Source organism: Aplysia californica, unplaced genomic scaffold (genome assembly GCF_000002075.1).
Source record: "Aplysia californica isolate F4 #8 unplaced genomic scaffold, AplCal3.0 scaffold00035, whole genome shotgun sequence".
NCBI lineage: Eukaryota > Metazoa > Mollusca > Gastropoda > Aplysiida > Aplysiidae > Aplysia > Aplysia californica.
This window is the reverse complement of record NW_004797305.1, coordinates 893,494-904,720: the sequence shown is the minus strand read 5'-3', so window position 1 is coordinate 904,720 and position 11,227 is coordinate 893,494. Positions and strand designations below refer to the sequence as shown.

General features: G+C 40.4%; 1 protein-coding gene across 1 annotated transcript in view; it reads left to right on the top strand.

The window, feature by feature from the left end:
- The first annotated feature begins 335 nt into the window (after positions 1 to 335).
- The window catches only part of LOC101860000 (PDF receptor), a 20,174-nt gene continuing 9,282 nt past the window's right edge, over positions 336 to 11,227 (top strand). The window contains exons 1-4 of the mRNA XM_013091394.2: positions 336 to 527; positions 2,108 to 2,211; positions 6,146 to 6,311; positions 7,700 to 7,856. Of these exons, the coding sequence (XP_012946848.1) occupies positions 351 to 527; positions 2,108 to 2,211; positions 6,146 to 6,311; positions 7,700 to 7,856 (604 nt within the window). The 5' untranslated portion in view covers positions 336 to 350. The remainder of the gene's footprint in view (positions 528 to 2,107; positions 2,212 to 6,145; positions 6,312 to 7,699; positions 7,857 to 11,227) is intronic.

The window sequence follows — 11,227 nt, the reverse complement described above, 5'->3', positions numbered from 1 at the left end:
GTGTGTGTGTGTGTGTGTGTGTGTGTGTGTGTGTGTGTGTGTGTGTGTGTGCTCTTGGCTCTTGGGATTGAAAAGGTAGTGTCTAACATGGTTTGATTGCTTTTCAAGTTTGCTGATTGAGTGATAAAGAGATGATGAGATCTTTTGATTGAATAAACATTACTGTATTGATTGAGAAACTGATCTGAGCTGATAAAATGGTAAGCGTTTTGATTGTTTGATTAGATAACAAAATTTTATCTAATGGATTGCTTGTTAGATCAAATGGTTTATTGAGTGACTGGTTGAAATGTTGATTGATCTATTGATCAATTAATTAAATAGTTCTTTATCATTATTGATTACACGTAATGGTGTTTCTTTTTCCAGAAAAGGCATATCGTGTGTGTGGACCGAACGGTTTGTGGGACAATAGGAATGGACAGTTTTCAAAAGAGGGTTACACATACTACGCGGACTGCTACACAGAGGAAGCCAACAAAGTCTACCAAAAGTTCATGTCAAACAAGACTCGTGCAGAACAGGAGGTTAATACTTGAAGACAGAATTTCTTTTAGAATTTGCTTCTAAGGCGTGTAAGAAGGGTTTCGCACTGTTAATTTTTGATACCCTCACCAGCAGAAAAAGGTTGCATGAAATCTCGCCCCAGTAGTCAGAGAAAAGACTAGGGAAGAAACTTTTAAAAAGGCAGACCAGATGTAAATACCAAACAAGTTAGATCTTCAGTGATTGTTTTGTTATCGGTTATTTCTTTATATGAAACGTTCTAATTCATTTCTTGGATAAATGACTATTAAAGAATAGTGTTTGGAGCATTTGAAAGAAGTTGTAGTGACAGGAAAGATCATCTGACGGACGAAATTGTGCATATGTGATAAGATGATAATTGCCATGCCGTGGGGTGGGGGGGGCGTCCTTTGTTCTGTGTCCTAATTTGGTGCCCGATATTTGTAAGTTACGTAGATTATGTGTCAACAGTGTAGTAATTGTTATGCTTCAAGGAAAAGAATATACAGGAAAAAAAAATTATTTGATATTTGTTGTTGTTGTTGATGTTGATGATGATGGTGAAGATGATGATGATGATGATGATGATGATGATGATGATGATGATGATGATGATGATGATGATGATGATGATGATGGTGATGATGATGATGATGATGATGATATGTTGAGAATTATGTTCCAGATTAGTTTTTAAGTTAATTTGTTTTAATTTATTTCTTCATTTAGTGTCTATGATAGATCCCTTCAGGCTGTCCTCAGGGACAGGACACAACTTTCATTCTCATCCTGTCTCAATGAGTGACTTATATTTGAAAATAATTTTTTTATCAGAATTCTTACAATTTAATAAAGTTATACCGAAATATCACAAGGGGGGGCGTATCTAAGTGATGACAATGTAATGTTTTTTGCCCTACCACTATCTTATCAGAACATTAAAACAGTGAGAAGAACATGGCAAGTAACTGTTGTAACAATTTCCATGGTCAATATTGTTGTGTTCAACAAAAAAGGTTAACATCTCTAGGCTAAACATGTGTGTTTACATGTTACTGCTGTTAGCAGTTTCTCACAAATCACGAGGCATTTCTTTGATCGTGGGAACGTCTTAAAAGCCTAAAAACCCATGCGCAGTCGATCAGAGAATTGGGAAGAGGACTCTTCTTAAAATGATAGTAACAAATTCATCACTACTTTTACAAACCTTGTGGCTCTGGTTTTGAAAGACGAGGATCATAACCCTCATAAATAGCCGGAGACATCGAATCGAATATAGGCCAAAATTCAGAAATTAACACTTCACAGCCGTTACAAAACTCTGTCATGTGAAGCACTGCCTACTGCAATGAGAAGTGCCAGTAAGATGAACTGGCTATGTAACACAAACACTACCTTTTACCCTTCTCTAACACTAGCACCGATATCAATCAAATGATCCTGGATAGAACAAAAATGCGACAGTTGCAACAAAATGCTTGGAACCAACCTCCGAATTGCCACACTGTACTAAAACACTTAAACTGTCATTCTATGCTGTGGTGTCATGAGCTTACAATACTGTGCAAGGCAACCGTGTTTGTATTTTTGTACTTTTCAGTTCATCAGGAACACCGTCGCCAATGCGCGCATGTTCGAGTCGGTGGGTCTGTGTATTTCTCTCATCACAACCATCACTTCATTGGTCATCTTCTGTTACTTCAGGTGAGTATTGTGCAAATGTCAGATACTAAGCATTGAGTACATGTTTGTGTATGTGTGTCCGTGTTAAAGAGAGAGAGAGAGAGAGAGAGAGAGAGAGAGAGAGAGAGAGAGAGAGAGAGAGAGAGAGAGAGAGAGAGAGAGAGAGAGAGAGTTCATAATATAATTCGTTCTCCATAGGTCCTAACATGCAAGTGCTCGTGACAGATTTCAAAATTCAAACGCTTCGTTTGAGTAGCAGCCCTATCCCACAAACCGCATATATATATATATATATTATATATATATATGTGTGTGTGTGTGTGTGTGTGTGTGTGTGTGTGTGTGTGTGTGTGTGTGTGTGTGTGTGTGTGTGTGTGTGTGTGTGTGTGTGTGTGTACCAGCGTGGCTTTCAACAAAATTACCGCTGATAGCCATCTTAAAGTGCCGCGTGTCCCTATAGCTGCTGCAGTCGGAGACTGACAAGGTACCCAGTTTCTTGTGGCGTGCAGTAAAGCATCAGTGTCATTGGCAGTTAACGTTTTAAGAAGACAATGACTTTCTTTGTCTGTCTCTTCCTTTCCTTCACTGAGCTACCCTCTCGAAAACTGTCTCGTCCACAGAATCTTGAAGTTGCTCTTGACTCAGACTGTCTCTCTGCCAAAGTGACCATCTGCTATCCGAAGTATATAAAGTTGTTTTTAAATGTACGAGTAATACCTGCATACCTTCATTAAGATTTCCAGACTTTTCTTGTGCACTGTCTGTATTTTTATTCGTATGTCTTGGGGTGTGTCTTCTAATAATGTAGGTGCCCCCCCCCCCCCTCAAAATCGGCATAGTTTAGATAGGAAGTGGGTTTCCGACCCCGTCTAACATGGCCAACCCAGGCCGAAAGTGATACAATATCCCATCCCAAAGACTGAGATACTAGATTTTTTAAAGATTCCCTTTCGGGAATCGAACTCAGGTCTCCTGCGAATGACTGTGAAGCTCCAAAACGCAACACCACAGACGCCCTTAAACATGCTTTCATACATGACATATCTTTTTTAAAAATGGTTGAGTTTTTAAAAATGCAGCTGGGCCCTTCTGTTAGCGGCCATACTTACATTTGTCAAGCTTTCAGACATTCCTAATTTAATCTGAGGATGAAAACCAAAATCTTGAGTGTTAATTGTCTCTTATTTCATTATCCTTTCTCTGAAAAATATAAAGGCAAATAATATTTAATGTTGTTTCTAATGGAAAGCACACCTCTCTGTGACAGCACTCATTTTAAGCTCACTTTGAGTGGCAATGGAAATCCACGAAGAAATTGAAAATATGAGAATGAAGATATTTCATCTCATTGAGATGAACCCTTGTGTGAGTGTAAACAAATATTGTGGACCACAAAAATGCTTATACACTTTCTGAGCTCAAACAGGCTTAAGAAATCGTAAGATAAATGAGCTTTTGTAATATCTCCTAGTCATGCTTTTCAACTTTCCCCTGAAACTACTCCCTTCCTTTTTAACCTTTTTATTTCCATTGTAACTACCAAATTCTCTTTTCAACGCCCCCCCCCCCCCCTAAAAACATTATTTTTCATTTCCCTTCACGCATTTTCCCTTACACATAAAAAAAAATAACATTAAGGGGGCGGATGGTGAGAGAAAGAATACACCTGAGAACAGTCTTTCGGGATAGCTCTATGAATAGAGCATTCAAGAAAGCTTTCTCTGTCCACACATTAACAATATTATTTGATTAGGATATTGTTAAATGCGCTGATCGGAAAACGGAACGAACAGCTCAAGAGAAAAGTACCTGCAGAACAACCCTTGGAGAGAGCCTCTGCTCGGTCGGAGCCAAGAGATATAAATCTTAATAAATACAAAAAGTCCATTAGCGGTGCAATACATGTCGTGTTAAGTGTGGAAGCTCTAGTCTAAGCTAACGTGTTGAGGAAAGCACTCTCCAGAACCAATTCCACTGTTGACAGCAGAAGGCTTCGTAAGTGCACGAACCAACCATTTCCGGTTAAAATCCAGTGGGCAATCTATTCATCTCAGAGGGAGCTCAAATTGGCGCCTTGAGATCTATTAAGTGCATCTGACTGGTAGGGAGAGTTGCCTTACAGCAATTTGTTTCCCCATAGACAGTAACTGGAGCATAATAGAGCGATGTTTCGAACTCTTGGAAGTCTGCCACAGCTACACTTCTTTTTTCGACGACTCATGTTGGAATTCAACTGGACTGAAGTTCAGTCTTAAGCTTTCGGGGTGTAGATTCTAGCAATAATATTAGTAATAATAATAATAATGATAATAATAATAATAATAATAATAATAATAATAATAATAATAATAATAATAATAATAAATGCATTTATATAGCGCATATCCACGCTCTACGGTATGCTCTGTGCGCTTTACAACTACTATTGTTACCCCAGCAGACCTTAGTACCCTCAGAAACTTTCTCGACTTCCCGGGAGGCATACAGTGGCAACAGCCGATTAAGCGCTCAAACTGACCAGATCTTCTAGCTGTGGCACTAGCTGGTTCCAACAAGTCACCTACTTCGCTGGGGGGGGGGGGGGGAGGGTAGGGATGATTGATTGACACGTAGGCGAGACACTCTCTTTAACGTCTTGTCCTATTCTACTCCTGTTTAGACGTCGGTAGAATCCTAATAAAGTACCGTGAACAACTTGAAACTATTCAACTAAAAAAGAAAAAACACAACGGCAACAACATCGTGTGGCAACAACAACAACAACAACAACAACAACAACAACAACAACAACAACAACGGCAACAATAATAACAGCAACAATAATAATAACAGCAAAAACAACAACAACTGTAAGAATGACAGCAACGTATTACTACGAGAGCTTGCCAACTACATTCTGTTGTTTTCTTAACTTTATTGGAAAAATCGGTCTCCTAACTGATTATTGGTCTTTGTTTCATTCTGTCGCAATATCTCAATCAATGAACACTCCTTTAAGAAAAGCTATGATATGATGAAATAGGTCTATCATCCCACCCTTTGGAGATGAGTTTAGAAATTCTCTAGTATGCAAAGACTGTGATAATGTCGTCTGCCTACGTTCGTGCTATGGAAATAGAGGGATGATCTCATGGTGTATGGTACTTTTACGACGTCTAAGGGAAATTTTTTTTCCGTCTGTGATGGTGATTTACCGAGATATGGAAAAAAGCAATGCCCGGATTTATTATGAATATCCATTTCGAGTAAACAGGGTGTACTCAGTATTGCAATTCCAATGAAAAGATCTTAACTCACCGAGACGCCCACCGTCCCTTCAAACACACACTTTCTCTTAATGAGACTGTGGTATTTATATCGTCACCAATGGCGAATAAAAAGATGATAAAACGGCGTCTGTGTTGTTGTTTTTGTCGACGTGGGATAGTGCTTACCAAGGATATTGTCATCTTAATCGTTGTTTTGAGAAGAATAGTGGAGGCGAAGACGCTCGGTGTCCGTTATAATATAAACTCCCTTCATTCTTCATTCTTTTTTTCTTTTTTTAAACCAAGGTCTTTCGCAGATCCTACAGCAACACGCTAGACCTGGGCATACTGTAACACTCTCTCCATTTGTTGTTAGTAGCTTGGTACATACCAACGTCTTTGGTACATACTTGGAAAGATGGCGTCGGTTTTTTAGGCTACTGGATCTATAATCGTGAGATAGCGGGTTCGGTGGTTCAAGCCTTTGCTCGGTCCGAAGTTGTTTTTGGATTATTTTTTTCTTGGTTTTGCTTTTTTTTGTTTGATAGTTTGTTTATGTGTTTTGGGGCTCTTTTTTTGGTGTTTGTGGGGAGGGGTGTTGTGGGGAGGGGGGTGAGAGGAATGGTGTGTTGCATCGTTCAGAAAGTTACATCACAGTAGCCAAGACTAATAATTGCGGTAACGGTATGCATCTTTTTCTACCCCAGGAGTCTCAAGTGTCACCGAACACGCATCCACAAGAACCTGTTCGTTGCCATAATTGTCCAAATTTCCATGAAGATCATTCTCATTGTGGACCAAACTGTTGCCAGGGAAAACGGTCTGAAGAACGTTGGTGCATCAAGCGGCGACAGCAATACCATTTACGATACGGTAATAAATACATTCTCTTCTTCTTTCACTTCTCTTCCTGCAGCGTTTAAGCCTTGGCATTCCCTGTTTCTCTTTCTCTCTATGTATCTATCTGCTAATCTATCCTTCCGTCTTTTATATCATATGTGTAAATATATATATATATATATATATATATACTGCCGTGTACTCCCCCCTAACACTAACAGAACACTTCCTGCCTTTGGCAGCCAGCCTCCACGTTCTCCCCCACCCAATTCGTGTGGACCTCATAACCATCATAATAATATTACTTTGCCACATAATTAGATGGAGAAATTATGAATTTGACCCATCTTTCTCAGACACGGGGGTGAGTCGTTCATAGCATCCAGCATCATTAGAAATGACTTGTCAGGAAACACGTCGAATGTAATCTTTTTATGATATTATGCATGAGCACCCTGGTTTACAAGGCCTAAACGGTCCCAAGGATTTTCTAATTCCAGCTCCTCTCAGCAGCCTTGTTGACATTTATGTGTCTACTTGTCTACACCTTGCTTAGGAAGAGAGAGAGAGAGAGAGAGAGAGAGAGAGAGAGAGAGAGAGAGAGAGAGAGAGAGAGAGAGAGGTTGGGAGAAGGGGAGAGAAAGAGAGAGAGAAAGAGAAAGGGGGCGAAAGAGAGGGGGAGACAGTAGAAGAGAGGCGGGAGAGGAGAGAAGGCGGAGAGGAAAGAGATTAATAATATATGTTTTAAGCCTAAATAGACGTCATAATTATTATTTTAACAGCGTACTGCTTCGACACCCACCTGTCACGTCTAAGTCAAGCTGAGTAGGAAACGGCCTGGCAACAGACAGACACTCTATGATATTGACTTCCTCACTCGGAAGTCGAACTCATTTCTTTAACTGTGAAAAACCTTATCCCTGCACCACTTACTTCGGTGTGGGAGAAAGTGAGCAAGAGATAAACGAGAGAGAGAGAGGGAGGGGGGAGGGAGGGGGCAGAAAAAGGGAGAAAGAGAGGGAGGAAGAAAAGTGAGACAGACAAACAAAAAGACAGACAGACAGACAGACAGACAGACAGACAGACAGACAGACAGACAGACAGAGAAATGAGTCATACTGTATTTGAATTTATGTTGCCATTTTTTAAATGTACTAAAACGTAGGCATTGTATTCGTGAATACGAAGAAAATACGAAGGTGTGCATTTGCCGAGAACTGCAACAGACTCACTTACGAAGAGATGGGCTACGTAAATGTGTTTCATTGCTATTACTATTATTTTTGCTATTATTATTATCATCATTATTATTATTATTATTATTATTATTATTATTATTATTATTATTATTATATCATTTCTGTTATTATTGTTATCATTATCATCGTCGTCTACATCATCATTTCTTCTTATTTTTTCAGCGCATCTTTTGTGAGATTCTCTACAGCCTGGTTGAATACACAAAGACAGTCAAGTTCATGTGGATGTTCATAGAGGGACTGTACTTGCACAATATGATAGCTGTGTCCGTATTCTCTGGCAAGCCCAACTATAAGGTGTTTTATAGTATTGGATGGGGTAAGTTACATGCATCTTTACCGTGTGTTTGTGTGCAGTAAAGAAAATGAATGAAATAGAGAGAAAGGGGGAGAGAATGAGAAACAGATAGACAGACAGACAGACAGACAGACAGACAGACAGACAGACAGACAGACAGACTGACAGACAGACAGACAGACAGACAGACAGACAGACAGGCAGGCAGGCAGGCAGGCAGGCAGGCAGGCAGGCAGGCAGGCAGGCAGACAGACAGACAGACAGACAGACAGACAGACAAGAAGATAGAAGGATTTTAAAAAGGAAAAAAAACGAGAGAGGGAGAAAAAGGAGGGGGGTAGGTCGGCAGAATTGTCTGCATAACTGTCGTTTATTTTTATGCACTGTAAACTGTAAGTGTTACATTTCCATGTCGCAACCATGTAAAGTCGAGCAATGGCAAGTGTACGTGGCATTAAGACTGTTGAACAATGAGGAGCGTCCTTGCCTAACACACTGTAACAATAGCGCCACGGGAAGCGCTTTATGGTGCCAACAAGCAGTGGGGGCCTTTTTTACTTTTAGTAATTTTATTCATTTACATATAGTGTCATTCAAAGACAATTTCATAGAAAAGTTGAAGGAGCCTGTGTTTTCCTTGCATTTTTTTTACTCCACGCTGAATAATGCAAGGGGGGGGGGGGGGGGCTCTCGTGGCCTAGAGGTTAAGGTGATAGCCTCTTATTCAAAGGTCCCGGGTTCGAATCCAAGTAGCGACCGAAAAATTTTCTTCTCTAAAATTGTCTCCTTTCATCTCCTTTCCTGCTCTCTAGCGATGTTCTGTCGTCTGCTTTCGTCTCCACTTTCTGCCCCCACCCCCTCACTTCCTTTGCCCCATCCTCTGGGCTCCTGACTTTCTCTCTGCAGCCTTTCTGCTGCTACTCCTTGGCTCCTTCTTACTGCTGTCTATCAGCCACACCCTTGATCTTCTGGTAGGAAAGATCTACTCCTAGCCTTCTTGGAAAAGGGCGAAAAATCTCGGAGGTACCGTGTGAAATTTTCGCACGTTAAAGATCCTTTGGTGGTCTAAAATTGATAAGAGTAGGCTTCGGCCGCCACCCAGGGAAAATTCAAAATTTCCTACCACCTAAAAATGTTTTAATGTGTCCTGCGTGCTCATATGACCTTATGCACTTGCGAGCGCCGTAAAACACTTACCAAAAAAAACCCAATAATGCAGTATAAGCATACGAATACGTTGATGGCGTTTGGTGGCAATGGAAACTCACACTTCTGTCAAGGTACCCAAAACCCCAGAGATTTCGTTGGCCAGGCCTTTTTGGAAAACGTTGTCAGCACACGGGTCCCAGGACACAAAAAATGCAGTATATAATAACGGGCATATGCTTTGTAAAAGTTACGATTTCCGCTAACGCCCTACTCCTTTCAGGGAAACATGAAAAATAATTACCAGCATGTTAGCCTAATTTAAATGATTTGTTAAAATACTAGTTGTGATCGTGTTACAATATACGTAATAACTAACGCTATCATAATGCGTCAAATTGATAAAAATGGGCAAGGGACAAAAAGATACATTTATTTTCATTGTGACCACCCACAACCCCAAAGGAATTGAAACAGGGCTCACAAAAGCACGTTATAACTTTCTCCTGCTCAGCAAAAAGAGCACACATTGTCATGTACTTCCTCGTGTGTTACGCGGCCTTAAAAAAGGTCTTTGTATTGTAGCGCGTACGAGTTCTTTCTCTCCAGACTCAAAGTAGGCCTACATCAAATGACATTGAATCCAAAACGATACAAAACTCGAGAATGACACGATACTTAAGCAGTACGACATGGAATCAATACGATAACATAAGGGACATGATACTAATAACGAAACAGCAACGAAACTGTCACGTTACCGAAACCTACGCCCACAGATTATTGTAAGAACAGGCATGTGCATTTACCATGTAATAGCTCTATACTACGATTAACAACATTTGCACACTCAAAAACCCCCAACTTTATAGGCTTGGTTTCGTGTCCGTTTCGTTGTGTGACGAAGGACTTCCAGCCTGAAAATGTTTCTTTGTGGAAAGCTCTTGTGCGTACATCTCGAGATTGTTCTTCTCCACCGACTTCGCCTCACAAAGTGAAGACAGCTGCTGGGGATTAGACTCGGATCTGTCATGTGCAACTGTTACCAGTCTGGTCAGATTTGCTTATTTGATGTATCGCTTTAATAATAAATTTATAGACCCGCCACTCGGTCTTGACCTTGTATTCGCAGGATTGTGTTTGCGGCTGTCGTCCAAAGTGTTAATTTACGTCATGTTTCGAACGGTAGACCAAACGTTTTACAGGCAGAACGTTTAGTTTTTTTGTTTTGGTAAGTGTATTACGGCACTCGCAACTGCATAAGGTTATGTGAGCGCGCAGAACACATTAAACATTCTCGTTTGGTAGGAATTATTAATTTTGCCTGGATGGCGGCAGAAGCTTACTCTTATCGATTTGGGACCACCAAGGGATCTTTAACGAGCGCAACTTGCACACGGTACATCCGAGATTGTTTGCCCTAATCAGAGAAGACTATGTGTTAGATCATATCTACCCTATGGTCAGGGATATCGCGGAAAGACAGCAGTTAAGAGCCAAGGAGTATCAGTAAAAAGGCTTTAGAAAGAGTCAGGAGCCCAGAGGAAGGGGCATTTGGTGGGGAGGGGAATGGGGGGAAAAGTGGAAACGAGAGCAGACGAAAGAACATGGAAATGAGGTGAAAGGAGACATTTTTTTAAGGAAAGAAAATGTTCCGGTGCTGTCAGGTTTCGAACCCGGGACCTATCCACTGAGAGGATTTTATCGCAGTTTCGTCAAGGCCAGGACAAACGTGATCTCCAAGCATGTGTTCTTGGTCATCCCAGTACAACAGCAAGGTTTGGGCATCAATCACATTTTAATAAAGACACTAAACAGAGGATGTTAGAAGAACATCATTGGCAGTCTAATTGTGAGGAACTGATTCCTTTCATAGGTTCTTCTATTCAGATACCTTAAAAATCATAAGTTCCTATACCACATTTTCATAGTTCAGTCTCTAGTAGTTAGGATTGCTTAGCCTTATGAAAGACATGAGAATGCCAATATACTCTATATATACAGAATATAAAATGAGTGTAAGAAGAAAGGTGAATCTTAACTACAATACACGCCTGCAAAGGAGTTATGGGTTCAATTTTTCAATCGACGTTTCAACTTGAGAAGATGGGAAAAGTTAAAACGTGATTTGATTTTTATTCTTACGTCCTTGTTTTCTTTTCGATTAATCTTTTTGTCTGGAGGAGTCGTCTCTTTCTCTCTCTCTCTCTCTCTCTCTCTCTCTCTCTCTCTCTCTCTCTCTCTCT